Raw genomic sequence first — 23749 nt, forward strand, 5'->3', positions numbered from 1 at the left:
TTCTACAAGAGCTTGAAAAATGACTGGGAGGAGCATCTGGCTGTGAAGCACTTCTCTCTGGAGGGTCAGCTGGAGTTCAAGGCTGTCCTTTTGTTCCAAAGAGGGTCCCCTTTGAGCTCTTCGACACCAGGAAGAAGCAGAACAATATCAAGCTATATGTGCGCAGGGTGTTCATCATGGACACCTGTGAGGAGCTGATCCCTGAATGGCTGAGCTTCGTGAAGGGGATTGTTGACTCTGAGGACCTTCACCTCAACATCTCACCTGAGACGCTCTAGTAGAACAAGATCTTGAAGGTTATCCGGAAGAACCTTGTGAAGAAGTGTGTTGAGCTCTTCTTTGAATCTATTATCTTAATACAATAGTGTTAAAAAAAGCTATCACATTCGCTGAGAGGGTCTAGAAATTCTCTTGTTAATTGAAAAAAGAGAAAAATATACACCGTCGGATTTTATGAACATCTACGGTCAAGACTAATCCAAAAATCCATGTCAAATATAACTAATAAATATATTTGGAAGGCTACTAATTGGAAAGTGAATGAAATAGATAAATAAAGAAAAAAAATCAAGTTCGTGTGACTTCGGAGTTGGCATGTTTCACGTATAAAATCAAGCAAATTACAAGGCTACGTATTGGAAAGTGAATGAAATAGATAAATAAAGAAAAACCATCATGTTCATGTGACTTTAGAATTAGCATGTTTCACGTATAGGAAAAAAACAAAACTATTTATCGTAGGTCCAATCCAAAGGGATTTATTTCTCTTTTAAACTTTCCATGATTCCAGAATCCAACTTTGATAAGACATTAAATGGGATGCAAATAAAGTTATATTAGGAAACAAATGTTTCTGGACCAGACTCGGCGTCGCGATGAAATCGATCATAGGCTCGGCATCATCAATGCATATAGTAGATAATAGAAGACTAGAAAGAAGATGGAGGCATCAACCTGCGAGAAGCCGAGAACATATTAGGGCCCCTAATCAAGGCATCATTCCTTACATCACCATGACGCCCCTCCGTCCGCCCAGCACCTTGATTGTCAAATGTCATGGCTCCAGCATGTCAAGAGCAGACTTCTTGGAATTTATGATGATCTAATAGTCTTGTTAATCTAAAGATTCAATACAAAATACAATTACTAAATAGCTGAATTTGGAATTTAAAAGAAATACCAATATGGCAATAGGACTTGGACTCCTATTGCCATGTCCGTTGGTTTTTTTATAATCCTATTGGGATAACTATAAGATTCACTATCACATATCTAATATGTCAATTGGAGCAAATTCTAATATCTCTATAAATGAAAGGAAATCTAGAAAGAAAAATCTAAACTATTATAGATACGACGACAGAAAAGAAGATCTTCATCGGCTTATCAGCTTAGTTGAGGAACAAAAAGAAAATCAATGTTTGAACTAGAAAAAACCCGTTTCGGTCCCCACAATTTCTTTTCAATGAGAGATCGAGATAAAATAAGAGATTGATATTATAAAATTACCATTAGCTTGGAGCCCGGCACCCACTGCAGTAGCTTGGAGGAGGGGGGAGTGGTAGTGTACTTTAGAGGAGACAAAGTCCCCATCGTTGCCACTGCATTTCGTGCCCATGCTCGCCGTCGTGGCTCGCGTCCACGCTTGCCATGGCAGCCTGGCACCTGTGCCCATTGCCACCGCCGCCGTCGGCGCCACCCGGCCCGCTCCTTGTGCGCCGCCGCAGATCCTCACTGCTAGTGAGGGGCGAGTGAAGGGGAGGAGGGGTAGCAAATCGAGCGGAGTGGGACGGGACAGTGTGAGATAGAGATAGGGAAGGAGATGCAAGCGGAGGGGATTGGAGGTGGGGAGGGAGAGGTGCGTAGGCGGAGATAGAAGGGAGGAGAGGGAGGCTAGCGGAGAGAAGGGGATGGATGTGGGTAAGATATCGAAAGGATATGGTTCACAGATGGGTTATACCACGAATCGGGGTGAGAACCTATTCCAATTTTCACCACGGGTTCGTGGATGGAACTAGCGGTGATGTACATTTTCACCACTGGTTTGAACCTCCACTACACCTAGCTACTCACAAACCAACGGTGAAAACGTATCACCACCTGTTTGTATCAAATGGCCAGTGATGATCCCTTTGTGATAATCTATATATAGTAGTGATCATCGACCATCATCATTGCAGCCAGCTTCATTGACACGTGTCCACATTGAGAGAGGATCACCGTGACCAGCGCAACAATCACCTTGCGATGGGTTAAATTTTTTCATATGCTACGACAGAGCAAGATAGGACAAACTATGTATGCAATAGTATACTATTGTTTGCTGTTGAATTTTGTCACCACTAGCACGTAGGGCTACGCTAACAGCCTTAACTAGACTAATGAGAAAATTATACAACCAACTCGTCTTCTGCCCCCCCCCCCAACTCACCGGTTCACCATAGTTGTTGCCTGTGATTGGACGGTAGGGCGCTAGCAGGAGACAGAGAAGATGTCAATTTGATGGAATAGTGGTTGGATCCAGCAGCATAGTGGATGATCCGGTGGAGCAAGTTGAGTGCCGCAACACCGACCACAAAGGTGGCAAATCCAAATTAATCGTATCAAATAGTGAAGGAAATCGATATTTGGCATGCGTGCCATAGCATGCTGCATATAAAGTCCGACGAGAGGAAACAACAGTTACAATCAAGGATGTTTTTGGTGACCACAATATAGCAGGAAACACTCCTTCAGAGCAGAAGCAAGAGAGAGAGAGGTGATAGGCACAAAAACTAACGATATAGATTGGTACCCACAACAACGTATTTTACTTACCTAAGGGCAAAGTTTGTAATGGGAAATCATAAGACAAAATGGGATCATGTATCTAAAAAAACATAAGACAAACAGAAATGTACATCACAAATAAAAAATCTAAAAAATATTTATTCATGTGAAAAATGTATAAATCTTTACCGGTAAATACCAAAAAACATGTTTATATCTAAGGTATTACCTTTTCTCTTTAATTCATGTTTAAAAAGATACGTTAGAAAATATGACAATAAAATATATGATAATATATTGGCCTGTTACGAGATGGCATGACTAAATACAATTATTTATATCTATTTATTTTGAAATAAAGCATAAAAAGCTAGTTATCCGTGCTATTTGCGCGAGCCATGATAAGAACAATAAGTTCTACGAGGCCTTCTCCAAAAACCTGAAGCTTGGCATCCAGGAGGACTCCCAGAACAGGAACAAGATTGCTGAGCTACTGAGGTACCACTCCACCAAGAGCGGTGATGAGCTGACCAGCCTGAAGGACTACGTCACCAGGATGGAGGAGGGACAGAATGACATCTACTACATCACTGGTGAGAACAAGAAGGCTGTGGAGAACTTTCCCTTCCTGGAGAAGCTGAAGAAGAGGGGCTACGTCGGGGGTGTTTGTTTCTTTAGCAACTCCTAAAATTCCTATCACATCGAATGTTTAGATACTAATTAGGAGTATTAAATATAGGCTAACTACAAAACTAATTATATGGACGGAGACTAATTTGCGAGACGAATCTATCAAGTCTAATTAGTCCATGATTTGACAATGTGATGCTACAGTAAACATGTGCTAATGATGAATTAATTAGGCTTAATAGATTCGTCTCGTGAATTAGCCTTCATCTGTGTAATTAGTTTTATAATTAGCTCATGTTTAATCCTCCTAATTAGCCTCCAAATATTCGATGTGACATAAATTTTAGTCAGGACTAAAGATCCAAACGCCCCCGAAGTTCTATACATGGTTGATGCCATTGATGAGTACGCTGTCGGTCAGCTCAAGGAGTTTGAGCGCAAGAAGCTTGTCTCTGCCACCAAGGAGGGTCTGAAGCTTGATGAGACAGGGGACGAGAAGAAGAGGAAGGAGGAGCTTAAGGAGAAGTTTGAGGGGCTCTGCAAGGTCATCAAGGAGGTGCTGGGAATGTAAAAGATGAGCAAAAAGCTTCACACGAGCCACACACGAACACAGGTAATTCGATGATGGGATGAAGCAACCAGGCCCCTTCCGCCCGGTCGTTCTACAGTCGCGGACTTCGTGCTTGGCTTGCATGTCTGTCTCAGACGCGTGTTCAGTGTAACAAAGTACATGTCTTTTACAAACTTCTTTTTGTAAGGGTTTGTATCTAGTTGCTTCTTTAATACAAATATACCTTCTTTTTTAAAAAAAACACTAGGAGCCAGTACAAGATGAAGCGGGACTGGCGAATTTTCTTGATGTGCCGGCCGGCAACTCAAATGCGTCCATTAAGCGTCCAAAGATCAAAGAAAAACAGCATATTGTCTAAAGCAGAGTAGACCTTGCTGGCTTGCTACATCCTGACACTGTGTGTGAACTCTGTTGCAATCAAGCATATATGGTTTTGTCAAATAGGACATCATGCAATAATATAAAAAATTTTGTGCTCCTCAGTCCTCACCAGGTGGACCAGTACGACAAAATTCAATAATACATGTATTATAACACGTGGTATTCCCTGTTGGCATGCCTTATTATTTGGACACGTGTAAGGGATAAGCATTAACAAACTCATTTTGAAGTAAATGAGTACTTATGTGCTAGAAAATGGCAATTTCAGGAGTGAACAGAAATTCTGAGATCACACCAGCGAATTTTTTCATTCGATATGGCCGGGAAATATCTCACAACCATAGCAAGTCGCCCAGTCTAAGCACTTTCCAGGTGATTCTCAAACGTTTCAGTTCCATACAGCAAAGGCAAACCTTCAGAAATAAATTAGAAGCAACAATTACGTTAATTGTTAAGAACAGTGAAGATGTTTCATTTATTATAAGATTCTTACAGTGAACAAGCTTTTCTAGCTGATCTTCCGCCTGCTTGTCTACAACTCAAATCCTCGGATGCTTATGTTCAGAGAATAAAGAATAGAGCTCATTGTCCAATGCAGAGCATAGCTAAATATATCCTCATACTGTTTGTGATTACTACTGCAATCAATCATCAATGAAGTCATCGACGACATACCAAATTTTACTATGGCACTGTCTATGTGCTAAAAATAGAATTTGGGCTCCTGCCCACGTGGACTAATAATACAATTCAATAGTACATACATTCCATGACCTATTCCATGTTGTCATTCCTTGTATTTGGAGTTTTGGGCCAAAGTAAGGATAAAAATAGGAGGACCATTTTCAAGTCTTAAGGAGTTCAATTCATGCTACAAAATTACAAAGTTTAACAGTAACAGAAAACTGAATATATGCAACAGAATTATGCCATGTTACATGCCCAGAAAACGTATCCTCATACAAAGTCCAAATTGCCAGTTGAGTCTTTGGGTGGCTAACCACATATCACTCCCACACTTAACAGTGATGCAAAGGCAAACCTTCAGAAAACAAGTTTAAGGCAATAGGCAGGGAGTAATAAAAGAAAATATTGTTAAGAGTTGATTATACGAATTTCTCAAAATCTAGGAGGCTTCCACTTGTCAAGCATTTCACTGTCCTCCAATATAAAATAATGTAAGGGCAAGAGACAGTAAGAAGTACACAACAACGATGCAAGGACATCGAAGAAACCTATACTTTGGACGTTCTGTTTCTAGGTATCATCCTTTATGCAGTACAAACAAGCAGTGGATGTCCTATGGAGTCCCTACTTCACTTGGACTTTCAACAAAATCACAATGTGCCAGACACAGGTAATGACAAAAATTCATAGTTGCATACTACCATCCACATTTTTCTTGTCACAATTCCAAATAACTCTTCATATACTCCGCTACGGACTATGTGGTGTTCCAAATCTAAACAAGACTATCGTGATTGACATGCCTAGGTGGCATAAAGGAATACAAACAATGACACTCATAACAATACCAAAACTATCATTGAATTTCACTTTAAAAACTAATAGCCTTGCTGAAGCCAATCCATTCTAAGTGACCTCTGTCTCTTTCGTACATTCTTTGCCCTAATCACCGTGGTTTGTCCTGGTTTGACACGACCAAGGTTTGTCATAAACAAGTCTACGATAAGCAAGTTACTTATTTTCCAACGTTCAATGTACTAAACAAATGCACATGACATATCTATAAATCCATTTACCAGAACACAATCATGAACTGCTCAAGGCATACAATTTATTCACAAGAGAGGGAAAAGATGGGCTCACAGAGCTGTGGCTCTTGTCATGTCAAAGCAATTCTGGGCAGGATGAAGCCCAGATGCCTGGAAGGGAAGCCACAACACTGTGAGACCCGTGCAGCCAGGGGCAAGGCAGAAGCAAGGAAAGACACTCTTGAAGACATCCTGTATTCTCCGCAGAGCATTGAAGCCGAGGCAGTTGGGGCACCATCTCCTCGGAGGCATTCTCCAAAGGTCTGCCCACTTAACATGGACTGCTCTTATGAGAACAACTCTCCTAATGTCAGGGAGAGCTTCTCCATCGATAGAATGTCCCTGAGGAGCCAAAACAGCATAGCCAGGAGGGTTAGCTTCAGATTACCTGACGAATCAGACATCTTCATCATCCCAGCACGCAAAGATCCTGATGAGTACTCCACTGATGATGAATCCACAGAGAATGTAAGTGAAGAAACTGATCAAAAGAAACCTCATTATGTTATAACCAGATACTATTAGGTTTGCTCTGATGTGCAACATCAAGATGGCTTGAGTACCACAGAGAAGGTCACTGCATAGATGGCTGCTTTATCAGGAAAATTTACCATGCCACTTTAGGACTCATCATATTCCATTCCATGCAGGACACATGAGTATATGTACTTTTCTGTATTCCACCATCCGGTTCTCCAAAGCTTTGTAATGGCTTCCACCATGTTCTGAAAACTGGAGATATCTAAGAAAAGGTTATGTATTTTGAACATCTCATTTGTGTGATAGTGGAATTACAAGTGAGCACACTGCACACAACACAGACATATCTATAAGTAGATCTCCTTTTCTTTAACAAAATAACCAGTTCCCGATGTTAACATACATTCAGTAAACTAGGGCAAGATCGAGAAACACCAGATATTCTTACATACAATTATCTATGTTCAGATTTGAAGCCTTCTGTCAGAGCAACGACCTTAGAATGTAACTTAGGTTGTAGCCTGGAAACAGCCTGTCGAATATCCTACAAAATTATCATTTGCGTCAGACTACTGGCCACTGACAATGATTTGGTAGGTTATTGGCTCATACCTCAAGACTATATCGATTTGAGAAATGAGTGAGTACAATCGTTTCATTTCTAAACCACTGCGAATTCTCCATTATCTACACACAACATGGGTGTAGGTTAGTTACTGAACCAGCAACCATTTCTGTCATCAGAATTTTCACAAGGCTCATTAACATGTCTAGGGAGTGTCAGCATGTGAATTGTCACCTCAGACAGATGCATGTGGCCATGCTCCCTAGCATGCTCAACATCAACGTGGTCATCAAGGAAGGTTGCCTGCAAAATGTCAAATTATGTTGACACTAAATAATAGAAGGTGGAGAATTTAAAATTGTTTTTGTCATGATTGATATTTGAAGTGTTATCTGATAAACTAGCATATTAACAGTTTGTAGCATGAAAAACAATACTATTGGTTTTATATAAGCAACGACACCAAATTACAAAGATCACTGGATACTGAGTATATGTATTTGTTGCCATCACTCTGCAATTTGGTGCCATTGCTCTGCAAGCAATAGTCTCTAGTAATTTGGTTCTAACCAATACTTTCTAGTCTCTAGTTTTCTCAAACACGCAGTAGAACTGTGTTATTTTATTAAGAAAAGTGAAAATGTTTTACGAACGAAAACACGCACGCACAAGCACTATCTTCTCAAGTAAATTCGTGCCAGACACAAATTGGAAAGGTGGCCAACAGAGGCAGTTCATGGCATCAAGGCACACAGACCCTTAGCTCTCTAGTCTCTAGTGATACTTGGGAAACACCATTATCTGTTCCTTAGTTGATAGCAAAAGATTAAAACCCTAATGGAAAGGGAGGATTAGGATTCAATTCCTTAGGATCCTGTTCAAACTAGGCTCGTTCGGTTGGAGGTAATTGGTGGGAGGGAAAGGGACTTTAGGTATGAGAGACTAAAATTCTCTTGTTTGTTTGGTGGGCATGGGAGTTTTAATGGGATGAGGAATGGGACTTTAGAGGAGCAACTCCCACGAATCACTTCCCACGGGGAAGGGTGGGAATTGGGTGGGAGTTTGTTTTAAGTGCAAGATGGATGCATCTATACCGTTAATCATGACTTAAGATATAATTTCCCCCCTCTAAACCCTTATACCAAACAAGGGATATGAAGTCTCACTTAAATTCCCACACTTAATTCCCTCCAAAAGACAAACAAGGGAATGAGACTAAAAATCATATTCCCAAGTGAATCCCTTCTCCAGCTCCCACCACTAATTCCCATGCCCCTTCCCATTAGTTGCCAAACGCACCGTAAACTAAATCCTAAAAATTCATGAGCAACCCCTTCTTCTAAACTGGCACCAAAGTGGTAATTTTCTAGAATTTTGCATGTTCTGTTGATTTATATTTCTTGAAAGAATATATATACATCAGCAACAATCACTTTTACATATTTCTAAGCAAGAACAATAATGCTACATTTTAAGTGCGCTCTCAGGAAATCTAGTCACAGGAACACTGGAGGTGCAAAGACAATACCTCAGTTATGAGGACCTTTGCTCTAAGGGCATCTGCATTTCTTGGGTCAAGAATAAAATCCGACTTTGTATCTCCTGTGAAGGCAACTTCTGGGTACAGTATGGTATCTGTAATCTAATATCAAATCATGTGGTGAATAACATGCAAGAGATATTCCTAATCAAGAGTAGGCCAATTTGAGAGAGCTCACCTCAGTTCCTAAAAAAAATGCGGGTAAAAAAAAATGCGGTTAGCTCACCTCAGTTCCTGATTGCTTCAATTTCATTATCTGACTACCTTTCAAATGAGCATACTGCTTTTTCAATTTTCTTCGAATAGAGTAGATGACATAACCCTTTACACCATTCACAAGCACATAGGGCAAAGATGGACAATGTCAATAAGCAATAAATTATGATCAACAATCAAAATACATGTCTGCTAACTCTAGTAGTTCAATTGAATCCAGACTCTCAGAGCAGTACCTGGCTGGGTATAGCATGGTAAGTTTGAAATGGCCTGGCAACAAGATCATTACGTATTTCATATGTCTCCCCTGAAAGAAGTTATTGCATCATAAGGAACAAGCAAGCAGAAAACATACAAGACAGCAGTGAGACAATATCCATACCCAAATCAAGTGCAACTAATTCAACGCTCAGTTCAATTTGACTCATTCTACGATGGACCTGAAGCAGCTCCTCAACATCATCCTTGATGCAGGGCGGTACAAATACAGTAGGAGGCTTCAAGTTGTAGAGACCACGGGTAGCTATGTACATAGGGAGACCACCCTGAACAATTACCACAGCAAAATTGGTGCATTAAGCGCTACTGATAGTTTCATTACATAGTCCAAGTAGACACGGATGCACTTAAGATATCATGTATTTTCATTATTCTGGGATAGGCTATTCCTAAGTTCTAACATACCTGTAAAAGCTCCACATAATGGCGCACATATCTTGAGATGCATAACCAAGCCAAGTAAAAGCAAAATGAGTGCCTAGGCAAACTAGAAGATGGTCCAGGTTCTCACGATGTGGTCGAGGTGGGCGTGGGTGATGAAGAGGTAGTCCTGGCTGACGGCGAACGGTGGCCCGCGGCCGATGTCGAACGCGACGTTCAGCGACGGCACGGTGACGCAGGTCTCGTGCCCGCCCACCGAGATGCCCTCGATGGCGTACCCTTCCACCTCCACGCCCTTGCGCTGCACCTGTGCTCGCGCGCGCCGGTACTCCTCCTCGTCCGCCAGCGCCCGGTCCAGCACCGACAGCAGCCCGCCCCCTTTGCCTCCTCCTCCTCCGCCGCCGCCGCCGCTGACGGTGGAGGCCGGCGGCTTCCTCGCGGCTAGCGTCTGGAAGCGGGACAGGCGGGCGGTGGTGCGGGAGAGAAGGCGGAGCGAGGGGGGAGAGAAGAGAGAGGCGGTCGCCATTTCCGGGCAGCGAATTGGGGAGCGGGATGGCGACTGGCGACGGCGCGCCACGGGGGTTCTGGGTTTTGGTGAGGTCGGCTGGAGCCTGGAGGATAACGAGATGTATTCGCACTGGAACCCCTGTCTTTTTGCAATATCTGTTTCTCACTGTAGCTGAACGCAGAGGCAATGGCTAGTGAATTAGTGAGGAACTTTTGTAAAATGCCAGACAAATAAGCAAGAAATTTGATAGTAAAGGCACTATATTACAAACGACAATGTCGAACAATCATCAGTGTGAGAGTACATGCAAATTGCCACGGTCTGCTGGTACCAATAACAACGGCTGATACAATACAATCATACAACAACATAACTGGTGACTGACAGGTTAGAGAAAAAAACCAATAGGCTGCTGTATTGACTGGTCATATCGTGGTTACAAGCGAAATTCAGGTAAAATTACAGAACCAAAAGATTACATACAATTGGGCGTATTATGTACATGCACCCCGATTGCTGTTCATCTGAAAAGAGTGATAGGTGCAGTACAACTATCCACTTCTCATGTTCAAACCTACATATATACATTGCATAATTATATTTACATAAAAAGATATGTTACATTGCTACACTACTAGTTCCATGATGGTTGCCACGATTTTGTTGAACCTACTTTATACAAGAAATCTTCCTTGGGTTTGGACAAGGAACAGGGCCTCTGGTTCAATGAAGGCGACATCGCAGCTAACAATCATTTTTGAGTAAGAAGTGAGGATATATGCATCTCTGACGGAGAACCCCTTGATGATGGGCAACTGGAAGCCTTGCTCGAGATATGAGTTCACATAGGGTACAAACAAGTTTTTCAGTAAAATTCGCAGCACAGTCTGCAGATATAATAAACAAAAGTTGCATCACATTAGACATCATGATAAGATATGAAGTTCCAACCCAAGGTATCAAATGAATCCTGAAATTTACATATGCAACTAAACAAGCCACTGGTACTTGTTTTCTTCCTATGAACTAAGTAAAAGGACAATGATGCATGCTACAAAAGCTACAGCACCAGTTCAGCTTTGCAGTGTGTCTACAATACCATGCTGTTCCATGGAGCATTTAAATTCTGAAAGATTGCAGCCTATGATGAGATCCTCATTCCCCAAAACCTCTATAAGAATATTTATTGGATTAAAATTATGGTATCTCAATTAGTTAGCACCATCGACTTTACTGGAAAACCAGATGAATTCCAAAACATAGTACCACAATTTACCATAACTTGCATCTTGCCCGAGTGCATTATGATCTCAAAACTTAACTTTGCTTAAAGGGTGCATGCAATTGAAGGCCCTGCCTCTAGGAGACAGAATAGGAAAGCAGACAGACAACACAAACATATAGCTAAGCAAAATCACCTGAACTAGAACAGTGTGGAGTTTGCCAACTTTGCTCCACTTCAATGTAAATGAGAAATAATCCAAGTCCACTCTTCCACCAAGATTATTCCCTGATACTGCTGCGGCTCCAGAAACAGCAACTGACTACAGAAGCAAAAGCCATGTACGGTAACCACAACAGTACAGTTTGGAACACTGGGCATTTGGGTAATGCATACATTTTCAAGAAACAAAAAAGAATGTAGAATCTAATGAGAGTTTACTTATAAATCAATGGACAATATGCTGAGCATATCAAACAGAACAATTTAGTAGGCAAAACTGGAAAACAGAACAAAAAATGCATGAACAATATTGGTTTTCAGGTAGTGGAATCCAGAACCTGCAAGGCTGCAATATGATGCCACTTCAAAGGGTTTATTTTTATTGTTTGAGTTGCTAGCTATAATTATAAGCACACAAAATCGCTAAAAGAAAGATGGAAAGAACCTCACCACTGACATGCAGGCAACTGGAACTATCTTGCCAAAATCCAAAACATTAACTGTGACATCTAAGTCAACTGTGGCATCAATTCTGCCCACACTAATCCTCACAGAGGGAGGTGAAGTTGCAGAAATATTCAATAGCATACTATCATCTGGATATTTTCGATACAATTGAGGAACCAAAAACCTCCAGCTAGCAGTGTTCAAAAGAAACTGATCAGGAATCTTGTCTACCATCCTTTGCAGCAAACCAGCCTGAATGATCAAAAGTGCAGTAACAATTAGAATATAACAATTGATACAGTCAACAAAATATTATGCTAGTGGCAAAAGATTTGCTTGTATCCATCAATAAAAATAACAGGTCACGTTTATGAATTATATCAAATGTATTCCAACATACCTTAAAGTAGAGAGCTGAAACAGAGTTGAAAACATCTTCATCCAATGAAATCCAAAGCATTTTCGAGGAGCTCCCAAGAGGCAATGCAAATTTGATGTCCCCAAGAAGCATGCCTCTCGGAACAGCAGTTTCATCAGATGGAATAAATAAGCCGTCTATATCAAACTCAACAGAGGATCTCTTGAATATTGGATCGTTAACAAAAGTAACATTCATTGCAGCAACACTATCAAGATCGATTTTCTTTGGAAGGTTTCCGAGGAACGAGTCAAGCTTCAATGCACCTTCCATTATTTTTTTCGTAATCGCATTTTCCACTGATGTTCTGATGTGATTGCTGAAAGCATCAATAAACCTAAAAAAAGTAGGCAGAAGAGACATCTCACTAATTACTCATATGGTTCAAATAAGATGCATGATTAACTGAAATTCATCTTGAAAGAACACAGCTGGGTTTACTTCAGAAACAAATGAAATTGCTCAAGAGGACACTAAAGAAACTGTTGTCTCCTGAAATAAAAAGACTAAAGCTGAAAACTTTGGATAGAATTTGAAATGCAAAGATATGTGCATGATATTTACTGGCTGCTGGTGAAGGAAAGTTCAATTTACTGAGCCCCCTTCAAAGGTACTAACAACATAGTGCTTGTAGAACAAATTTGTGAACCACGTACACTTGATAAAACCAAGATGCTCCTCCATTTAATGTTATGTCTAACTCCTTCATATAACAGCCACATTCCATAACAGACAGCTTGAGAGATCCATTTTGATTCTTCATGCCCATGGAAACCCCAACCTCCATTCCTTCAACCTTAGTGAAAAGTAGCTATAAATACACCGTGTACCTTTGTATACATACATGTCAAAACTGACTGATACTACATTAATAAAGTTAAAGTTACAAGACATGTAAATGCAGCTGGACTACCTGCTAAGAACAGTATAGCAACTCGAAATAGTCAGATGATAAATGTAAATCTATGGAGCTGCAATTGTATTCAAAACAACATAAACAACAAATCCATTTAATTGAGCTGCTTGGAGTTGTTTTCAACATTGGTTTCACAAAGTGTACATAACTGAGACCTTTTGCCTTGGTGAAAAGAACAACCAGCTTATCATCAAAACAAGGATTTGGGTACATATAGAACATCTAAGTCACTGTCACTATCTAGGTGCTTTGTATAATCTAGTTCTTATAATTTCATAAGCTCCATTGGGTTAAAATGCAAAAGGGTTGGTCAAATTTATCTTACAGCTTACAGGTTGTGTGAAAAAACTAGCAGTTTGGACTCCTAGAGTTGAAGCATAAGTATAACGTTATGCTGCTAATGAAAGAAAGCTAATATCCAATATCTCAGATTTAGTAAAAAGTGATAAACACTGAAGAAGACTCATTGTAAGTTGTAACCAGTCCGTTTTGTCTTTTCTCATTAAACACCCGTATGCCCTATGTAGATTGAAACTTGAAAGTACCTTCAGTAATCAGTAGTTCAGTAACACTCAATATGGCAGCATACTGGATTATATACTGTATATATAATTCCCATTAATAAGTCTGAACTCTGAAGTAGTTCAACTTCTGACATCTGATGCTTAAAAATTTCGGTGATGACCATCGACCAGCCAGTTAATAGAAAATGTGCAACTCTCCTGCATATTCTCTAAAAACATGCACCATAGGCCAGAATCGAATTATTCAACTAGAACAGGTTCCAATTAGCAATCTGCGCCTCTCAGGAAAATAACCAATCCAATAGCGACCAAACACATGAGTCCCGTCATTTATACCTGAATCGAGGCATTCCCGCGGTCAGTGATGGTCACGACCCAGGCGTTGTACGAGTAGCTCCACTCCATGGTGAGGTTCGCTCTAGCAAGCGTGGCGGCCACGACGACGCCTGTGTCCCCGACGGCGACGGTGGAGTTGGTGACGGCGAGGCCGTGGAGCACGATCCCGGAGGCGGTCATGCGGACGGTGCCGACGAGCGGGATGCTCGCCGATTTCTCGATGTCCGGCACGCTCAGGGGCGTGAGCGTCTCCGCGGCGTGCGACACGAGCAGGTCCTTGGCGAAGTCGAGGCCCGACTGGGAGATGACGGCGGAGATGTGCGCTGACGCAGCCGCGGGGGAGGGGGCGGTGAACAGCTGGAGGACGACGAGGAGGGGGAGCAGAGGGGTGCCCATGGCGGCAAGGAGGCTAGCCGCTAGCCTAGGGTTGGGGAGGTCGTGGTTGGAGTGGGAGTGGCGTGAGGGGGAAGAAGACGCGCGGCGGCGGTGCGGAGGTGTCGAGCTTGCGGCGGGTTTGACTTGAACGGTCGTCTTCTCCGGGAGGGGGAGACGTGGAAAATTTCGCCATTGCTGACGTGGCGGAGACGTGGCTGCTGGCTAGCCCGCAGCGGCCTCTCGCCAGAAATGCTACCTACCTCTTCGCTGACATGTGGGGCTCTGCTTCCGCTTGCCGGTTGCCACCGCGAAACCGTCAGGTCCCGAGTCCAAGCGCCCTTCTCCTCAGCTTTCCCCTTCCCGAAGGTTCGCACCGCTCTCTTCCTCCTCCTCGTCCCATTCGCCGCCGCCGCCACCCCCTTCTAGAACCATCCAGAGGCGAGCCGGAGAGGCGCGAGAGCGGTGGGGGGCATGGCGACGCAGACGGGGGTCGCGGCCTCCAAGGTCCTCATCCTCGTCAGCGCAGGTCCTCGTCTCATCACCGCCATCGTCCCCATCAAACATCTCTCCGATTGGATGCGATTTATTCTGATAGGCTGCTGTTTTGATCCCTGATGTTTTGAATTGGTGCCTCTGCAGGGATGACGGGCTCTATCCTGCTGCGGAATGGAAAATTGTCTGATGTATTAGGGGAACTCCAGGTCGGTAGAATTTTTCCCCATTTCTGTGTTCAAATTTGATTACGCGCTTAGTCAATCGGTTCGGCCAGCCTTGTGTGTTGTCGTAGCATTGGCCATGGGTAGTAATGGCTAGTAGAAGCATTAATTCTGTCCGTATGTGATTAACACCGTGTTATAAATTGCATGACGACTTCTGTTAGTCAATGTACACCAATTGAACTCTAAATTCAATGCTTCACTAGTTATTAGTGACTCCTTTTCAGTATCATACTGATTTAGTGATTTTGATGATATGCTCTGCAGTCTGCACCTTCACCTTCATTCACACATTCACTTTTTTTCTCAGGAGAGCTACGTATCATTGCATTAAGATAGAAGAAAAGGCTCAGATAGTCATACAAACACACACACCTTGTGTCCTAAATTACATTCGTGCCCGTTCTTAGCATGAGGCGACCACCACCTAACCCACACACACTGCTAACCCCCTGGTCGGGCAGAAACCAGACCACTAAGGCCTTTGGCGCCTGCCAGCATCCAGTGATCAGCCTCATCATGTGCAAGGAGAAGTGCTTGATCCATCCTGGGCGAGGCACCATTAAATGCAATATCGTTCCTCATCTTCCAAAGAGTCCAAGCCCCTTCAATCACACATTCACACATGTTAACCCTGGAAACTACTCTGTATAAATGTTTATTTAAGCATATCTTATGTGTTTAGGAGATTATGAAGGGTGTAAACCAAGGAGCTGCTTCTGGCCCCTATGACATTGCCCTTATTCAAGCTCAGGTATGCTATTCATATGGAATGCTCTTGCTAACGCTTCATTCCATATTGATAGAAACATTTATCTTAATTTTGCATTCCTATGCTTCATATTAGATTCGGAATTTAGCCCAAGAAGTCAGGGATTTGACATTATCAAGGCCCATTACCATACTGAATGGCAAATCTGACTCAGGAGGTTTGTACCTGCTTCACTGTCTCTTCATTCTGTTCCCTTATTCAGTCGTCTGTGCAAATATCAACTTCATGTAAAGGTTTAGTTTCAAGTCGGATAGTTCCTCTTATGAATGGTCACAGAAGTTTAAAGATCATCCAAATATTAGTGCTCTGCTAAAAACTCTGAAAATTTGGTCATGGTTGAAGTTAGTAATCATTAATTCATGAAGCCGAAATACCTGCAAGCTGGCAGTTTCATACATGTAGATTCTTATCTTATAGCAGTTTACTATACACGGGTAATTGCTGCTGGTATATTCAGCTCTATTATTATTTTGTTAGTTATTTACGTATTACTTTTGCAGGTGGTTTATCATCCTACATACTACCAGCAGCTGCAGTTGGAGCAATGGGTTATTGCTATATGTGGTGGAAGGTAACGTGCAAATTTTATGCCCTTGATTGGTTGATTATGAATTTTCTCTATGATCTCCTCCTTTTCACCACAAGTTGTCTGTGTCTTTTTAGTTTCATATACCTTTCCATTGAATTAGTAGCTGAATACAAGAAAACAACAATTGTTACCTGTTTATTACACATTTTAGCTATTTTCTTTGTTTTGTAGTCAGTGGGTACTAAAATTTGGCTATTTGTGTTCGAAATAAGAAATTAGTACATTATTTTGTCACTGATGCTACCACATTCAGTTCGAGTAGGGTGGTATGTGAATGCAGCTGGAAAAGTAAATAACTGGTACTCATCCATGTGGACACCATGGATGGATTCTCTATCTTAATTCAATAATAGCATCTTCCTGATTTGCGCTGGAATATCCAATCAAATTTCATGTTTTCGAGTTGAGGGGCATTTCCTGATTGTAATAATTCCTAATTCGCTAGGATAGAGGCAAGACCGTTAGACATTTCAAATCCTAATGGCAACCCTAAGTTGAGAATTTTCCATTTAAGAACAGGTTTTTAAAATGCCTCTAGGGGGGGGTAGTCCCCACCTCGATTTATCATTAAAATTGGGCAACAGTGGGTGCCCATTTAATAACACGTGAACTGCTAGATGTAAACCAAGCAACAAGAGAAGAAAAGGTTGCGTTCGGAATAATCCTTTTACCTATTCTGCTTTGTGTTTCTTACCTCATGCAGGGATTGTCTCTCTCAGATGTTATGTTTGTCACAAAACGCAATATGGCTAATGCTGTTCAGAGCATGTCAAAGCAGTTGGAGCAAGTTTCATCAGCATTAGCTGTATGCTTTATTCCCAACTTTATTTCATGTTTACTTCAGCAGAGTCTGTACTGATCTTTAAGTGCAACTAATTTCAGGCAACAAAAAGACATCTAACTCAACGGCTTGAGAATTTGGATGGCAAAATGGATGAACAAGTAGAGGTCTCCAAAGCCATTAGAAATGAGGTTAGTTCATTTGAACTATGTTAGTCCTGAATCCTGAGCAGTGATACTATGATATTTTGCTTGATACTCACATGGTCCTCGTACAATGCTGTCCTTTGCTGTGCCTAAGCATCAATTTTCATTTCTTTTTTATAACAAGCCTGCATCTGATCAGGACTTTTTAAATCCGTGTAAGACCAGTGTAAATGAATTTGCATAAATGGTTCCACACTTATCAAGGCAATTACTGCATATCTGCTTCGATTTCTCTTATTTGTATAGAAAGTTATACAAGGATCTTTGATAGGGTGATCGGAAATAGTAATGAAAAAACTGGAACCTTTACCAGCCAGCAAGCAACCTTGTGCTTTATTTTGTTGGATTCGGTGATTAGTTGGCCTATGGCTGTTTCATAAACCAGTGTAAATCTGTAACATACTATTATTCTCACGTATCTGACACTCTTATGTTGTTTGCTTGTTTAATTTCTTCTCTTAGAGCACCAAAGACATTTTCTGTTCTTCCTAATGATATGCAGAAGCTGTTCGACCATTTGCTTAGTAGAATGTAGATACCATATACTTGTAAGCTGTAAAGCTATAAAATATATTTTAGTTGTCCTCATTTCAATATATTCATATAGTTTTGTTATGTATGTGAAGGTCAATGATGTTAAAGATGACCTGTCACAAATTGGATTTGACATTGAAGCAATTCAACAAATGGTTGCTGGATTGGTGAGTTTGAGCATTCTCTTAAACTTGTTCGTGAAGTGCTGTCAAAATTATTGTCTTATACTTGGTTTCTCTTATTATCAGGAAGGAAAGATCGAGTTACTTGAGAATAAACAGGTATCTTAATTTACTTGTGAGTATTAGTGAACCATGCCATCCTCTAATTCTCCTTACCTAACCTCCTATGTTTACGAACAGGATGTGGCTAATACTGGTATATGGTACCTCTGCCAAGTAGCAGGTGGTATAAAAGATGGAATAAACACCAAGTTTTTTCAGGTGGGCATATTATTTGGCTAGTCTGTGCACAATAAAATGCTGTTCCTTGTTTGTTCACGCAAATGTAATTTGTAAAGATGCGTCTATGTCTGTTCATGTGTTGTTTGTTGATCTTTTTTTCTGATGATCCATCACTGTTCTTCATTCCACAGGAAGCCACTGAAAAGCTCAAGCTTTCACATCCAGCCCAACCTGAAACCAAACCTGTGAAGGTATATCCCCCTTTTTCAGTTTGTTGTCCTCCTTCCAGGTATTATGACTTTGTTGATGCCGAATCTCCTATTTGATGGTGTGCATATTCCAGGGACTTGAATTGTTTTCGGAGAGCGCCAAGGAACACAAAGTAGCTGACTCCAAGCCAATTATGTTCAAAAGCGACGCTGAGAATGAAAAGCCCACGAAAACCACCGCTGTGAAGGGCGCCGCGGTGCACAGGTCTATCAGGTTCTCATTTCACAAGGAAGGCCTTGCTTTGTGATCAAATCCTCTCCTCTTGAGATGTACATTGCCTTCTTGGTCGCTTTGTCTGATGGTCAGAAAACATAGAAGAATAACCTGCATCTGGAGTGCCTGAATTTTTCCGGAGTAGACAGGTGTGAGGTATTTGGCCTGATTTGAAAATACCTCCCGTTCCTCTCATTTTTCATTTTTCATTTTTCTTTCTTGGATTTTGATTCATTTTATGGTTTGATTTGATGCTTTGATTGCTTTATACAAATTGATTGTAAAGAATAAGTAAAGCACAGTTTTTTTGGTCAAATTGTGGAGAAATTACTTCCACGCATCAGTTGACGTGGCCAAACATGGGATCCGATCCGAGTCCAAGGATGTGTAGCTAAATTGTGATTTGCGTTGCGTGCATCCATGCCCGAACTTTTTCATTGTCCTGATCCCACCGCCCAAGGATGCAACAGGTGTTAGTCGCACGAAGATGCCAAGCTCGTCATCGTGCATGGTCGGAGGTGTTTGGATACGAGATGTTAAATTTTAACAGTGTCACATCGGATGTTCGGATGCTAATTAGGAGAACTAAACATGAGCTAATTATAAAACTAATTGCAGAACCCTGTGTTAATTCACGAGACGAATCTATTAAGCCTAATTAATCCATTATTAGCAAATGGTTACTGTAGCACCACATTGTCAAATCATGGACTAATTAGGCTTAATAGATTCGTCTCGTGAATTATACTCCATTTGTGCAATTAGTTTTGTAATTGGTCTATATTTAATACTTCTAATTAGCATCCAAACATCCGATGTGACGGGTGTTAAACTTTAACGGCTGGTTGCCCCTTCATCGGTTGAACCCAAAAAAGATCAACGCCCATGTCAGGAAGAAAATTAGAACGACAGCGTCGCAGACTCGCAGTGGCAGCATGCATGTCGTGTGCAGCAGCTGCAGCTCAGGGTCCATACCCGGAAGTTTGAAAACGGCAAGCCTTGTTTAGTTGGTAAAATTGGAAGGTGCCAAATTACTGTTACAGCACTGTAGCACACTGTAGCGTTTCGTTTGTATTTGTAAATTATTATCCAAATATTGACTAATTAGGTTCAAAAGATTCGTCTCGCAAAGTACAACAAAACTGTGCAATTAGTTTTTAATTTCGTCTACATTTAGTACTCCATGCATGTACCGCAAGTTTGATGTGATGAGGAATCTTCTTTTTGCATAGTGCCTCGAAACCTTGCACACACCTAAAAGGTCAATGTGTTCAAAGCGCAGATTTTTTAAAGGTCACCTCTGTCTGACACACAACACCGGCAGGAGATCAGATACTAACAACTGCACGACCGACTGGGCAAAGTAATGATGAAGCAGGTGATGCATGCAAACTTTGCAAACATATATACACACCCGCACGGACTGCTAGTTGAACTTGCTTGAAAGTTGAAACCATCCAAATTTACTAGCGTCAAAGCTTGCTTGCGTCCCTTGAGTCTCGGACACCGATTCTCATGGCAATGGCATGCATCTTGCGCCACCCACCAAAGTCAAAACCAGCAAGCAGCTCAAGGTGGCTGACCGCAGCCATCGGATTAGGTAGCCGCTTAAACAAACCAAACCGAAGCAGCACATCACTCACTGTTGTAAACTATCAAGCCCTTGTGATTCGCAACGCTACTCCAAAATAATGACCCCCGTCCTCCTTGATGCCGCTGCCGGGAGCCACACGGCCACACGGGAGAAAAGGAAACGGATCCCGAGCGCGTACAGCGGATTTCCGGACGGCCGCCAGTGCAGTGCAGGACGTACGTACTCCGTGTCGTGGTACGGAGTACAGTGCAGCAGGGGGGGGGGGGGGTTTCATATCGAGCTGGCTGGACATGCACGCTCGAGCCTCGAACACATAAGACTTTTCAGAGCTCGTACGTGTCCACAGTGATTTCCTGGTAATTCTCGCAGGAATTCGTTTCTTGCATTGTGTACCAATCGTCGAGAGAGACGATGGCGTTAGGTGGAGATCGAGCTGGGCTCGAGTTCTCAACGGCCGTCACCTAATCTGACTCACGAAGCAGCTCAGCTGAACAGCTCCCAGCACGCAGCTGATGGCCAATCAACCAATCGTACCAGGGGTTACTGGCCGCGAGACAGTCAAGGGTGAGGACCGCACGCTGAAGGCACCTAGCTCGGACAACGAACGCAGCGCATGACACGGAAGATGATTGAAGGAACGGGTACGGTACCACAGCTCGTTATCTATGCTCCTTCAATGGCGCTTCCGAGGACGGGAGGGATCTCTGGTACGTGCGCTTGTCAGGCTTGTGCACGCACGACGAGATCTTATCGAAACGCTCTGTCACTCTGTACGTAGATCCTCTCCTAGATTTAGCGGGCAGCAGCGTACGTATGCTACGCAGGCAGGGCGGGGAACGAAGAAATTACGTACGTGAACGCCAGAGCCGACCGGCAAAGTGTACGTGCAGCGCAAATTAACCGCTCATTCGGCAATGTGGCTTGATTGGACTTGTGAGTTACTACTCGATCCCTGAAGGTGCAGTAAAAGTATAGATTGGACGTGGCTACGTGAGATCAAAGCAGTACCTTCGTGGAGACATGGTTAATTTGATTTGCGCACGAAAACCACATACTATTACATGTTCTGGGCCTATATATTATCATAGACATAATTGATAAAATGATTAAATTTATCGTTCATTCTCTCTTCACATGACATGGCGTCTTTGGAAACGGTAACATGGAACAATGAACTAGGACCATGGTATGTTTGGACGGCGGCGCCAACCTTGTGGTATAGAAATCCGGCGTTGCGGACTGTGTGCTGAGAAACATGCATGCGCATTTTTTTTTTTTTGCTTTGGCTTTGGTATGGCTATCAAACACTTTTAACCAAGCGAGCACAAGGTCCAAACTTGTGGTGCCGTGGCTCCTATAGCGTAGCACAGGACCTAAATTTTCATATAATCTAGCCTTGATATTGCATATTGTAGTGAAGTGCTTGCTTTTTTTTTCCAAAGGAACGGAAAGAGCTTTGCCGTGAAAATTTATTAGAAGGAAAGCATGAAAATAAAAATATAAAATACAAAGTGGTGTTCGCGACTGGCTCACGCTCGGAGTACTTTGATCACCAACTATCAAGAACATGTGCATTACAGTCCTCGTGCCTCAAAAAAAATCTCGTCCCTCGTCTGCTGCTAATACTTGAGATTTTCGTTTTAATTCTACATGCAACAAAGCTGATGGCAGGGGCATACGGTGGACGAGGAGGCCTTTTCATCCTCATGTGCATACTGGAATTTGCGACAGCGGTAGTACACAGTCACAATTGAATGAAAAGTTTTGACTGGGAAGATATAGCGGATTAAGAATCTTCGCAATTCTTTTTTATACAGTACTCCCTCTGTTCCTATTATAAGGCGCGATGTGACTTGGCACGGTTTTTCAAATTAAATTTTGACCATTCATTTATTTTATATTATATTATTATGATTATAAACTTATAATCAAAGTGCATTTAATTACAAATCCAACCATATTAGTAAGTTTACATTACAAAATTAAAAAGTTGTGGCTAAATTATTGATCAAAATTGTAAAGTTTGAATCTATATGGCTGTGCACCTTAAACAGGAACGGGAGTAGCGCAGTTATCTCAGAAAGAAACTACAGAACGACATCGCCGGCACAAACGGGCAGTGCAAGCGAGTTACAGAAACGCAGCGCCAGCGCCCGTCTAGATAGTGCAAAACAAACAGCAGTTTTTATCAATCGGATAACTGGATCCCTGCACTAATTCGGTAGCAAAACACCGCAAGTTTAGCTACACATTATTCCTAACATTTCATCATGTAGCATGCGTAAAAAAAAATGCTCATTTGGTCGGTGATTCTCGAGAACATATGCATTACGTAGAATCTTACAAAAGGGGAAGATCGAGAGAATACGAAGGAACCTCTCTAGCAGGTTGTATACATCGCACCTCGAGAAAATGCGGATATACATTACTCCACTATTTTGGTCACAGTGAGACGGTGAGACCCCCTTCTTCAAGCTACTACTAGTAGAGAAAAAGAGAAGACGCACACAATGCCAACAGGAACTACTTAACAATCAACCATCACCACCACACCATGCATGGAGAGGAAAGCTAACGGAAGGTACTTGATGAACTGCGAGAAAATGCCTGGCTTTCCCATGTATGCCGCCGATCGACCGAGACCTAACACCACCGGTTAGCTGCTAGCTTCGTTCTCCAGCCTTTAGCTAGTCTCCGACCACCACCAAAACTCGATCCCCTCCATTCCTTGGCCTGTCCCCCGCCGGACCATCCCCGCAGGCCGCGCATCCTGCACGCCGAACAGGAAGGCGAACCCGATCATCGCCCGCCGCCCGGAACGGCCTCCCGGAGCCGGCGACGACGACGAGCGGTGGTAGCAGCCATGCACGGGAGGCGCCTCCTGCACCTCGCGGGAGACGACGGCGCCGAGCGGCGCGCGCCCTCTTCCTCCTTGCCCATGTCGTCGTCGCAGGGAGGGCGGATTGCTAGCTAGCTGCAAATGTGAAGGCGCGCTCGAGGCAGCAGCCAGTCGAGACGACCGAGAGTATGGCTGGGGAGCGAGAGAGGGAGGGAGGGAGGGAGAAAGGTTTGAGAATGGAGATGCGCTAATAGCTGTGCCCTCGGCCTCGGAATA

At 42.5% G+C, this 23749-nt stretch overlaps 4 protein-coding genes across 4 annotated transcripts in view; 2 read left to right on the forward strand and 2 right to left on the reverse strand.

Annotated features, from left to right (window-relative positions):
- Nucleotides 1-6651, forward strand: part of LOC111256397 (heat shock protein 81-1-like) — a 6779-nt gene extending 128 nt beyond the window's left edge. The window contains 5 exon segments of the mRNA XM_022824327.1: nucleotides 31-364; nucleotides 3166-3431; nucleotides 3777-3966; nucleotides 5631-5708; nucleotides 6222-6651. Of these exon segments, the coding sequence (XP_022680062.1) occupies nucleotides 31-364; nucleotides 3166-3431; nucleotides 3777-3966; nucleotides 5631-5708; nucleotides 6222-6651 (1298 nt within the window).
- Nucleotides 6652-6865: 214 nt separating this feature from the next.
- LOC101784112 (tRNase Z TRZ2, chloroplastic) lies at nucleotides 6866-10190 on the reverse strand. Its single transcript, XM_004957097.4, has 8 exons — nucleotides 9718-10190; nucleotides 9310-9472; nucleotides 9164-9234; nucleotides 8938-9033; nucleotides 8700-8813; nucleotides 7406-7474; nucleotides 7219-7293; nucleotides 6866-7150 (listed from the first exon to the last, which is right to left on the reverse strand). The coding sequence occupies exons 1-8, from the start codon at nucleotides 10111-10113 to the stop codon at nucleotides 7061-7063; spliced, it is 1074 nt and encodes a 357-aa protein (XP_004957154.1). The 5' UTR covers nucleotides 10114-10190; the 3' UTR covers nucleotides 6866-7060.
- Nucleotides 10191-10483: 293 nt separating this feature from the next.
- LOC101784920 (putative BPI/LBP family protein At1g04970) lies at nucleotides 10484-14765 on the reverse strand. The gene is made up of 6 exons (XM_004957099.4): nucleotides 14181-14765; nucleotides 13061-13200; nucleotides 12387-12741; nucleotides 11990-12238; nucleotides 11514-11639; nucleotides 10484-10982 (listed from the first exon to the last, which is right to left on the reverse strand). Exons 1-6 carry the CDS (start codon nucleotides 14574-14576, stop codon nucleotides 10770-10772), a joined length of 1479 nt encoding a protein of 492 aa, XP_004957156.1. The 5' UTR covers nucleotides 14577-14765; the 3' UTR covers nucleotides 10484-10769.
- Nucleotides 14766-14883: 118 nt separating this feature from the next.
- On the forward strand, nucleotides 14884-19400 carry LOC101785311. The gene is made up of 12 exons (XM_004957100.4): nucleotides 14884-15081; nucleotides 15195-15256; nucleotides 15957-16025; nucleotides 16119-16200; nucleotides 16544-16614; nucleotides 17336-17437; nucleotides 17515-17604; nucleotides 18246-18320; nucleotides 18402-18434; nucleotides 18516-18596; nucleotides 18749-18808; nucleotides 18901-19400. The coding sequence occupies exons 1-12, from the start codon at nucleotides 15027-15029 to the stop codon at nucleotides 19072-19074; spliced, it is 954 nt and encodes a 317-aa protein (XP_004957157.1). The 5' UTR covers nucleotides 14884-15026; the 3' UTR covers nucleotides 19075-19400.
- Nucleotides 19401-23749: the final 4349 nt, after the last annotated feature.

Source organism: Setaria italica, chromosome II (assembly GCF_000263155.2).
Source record: "Setaria italica strain Yugu1 chromosome II, Setaria_italica_v2.0, whole genome shotgun sequence".
Classification (NCBI taxonomy): Eukaryota; Viridiplantae; Streptophyta; class Magnoliopsida; order Poales; family Poaceae; genus Setaria; species Setaria italica.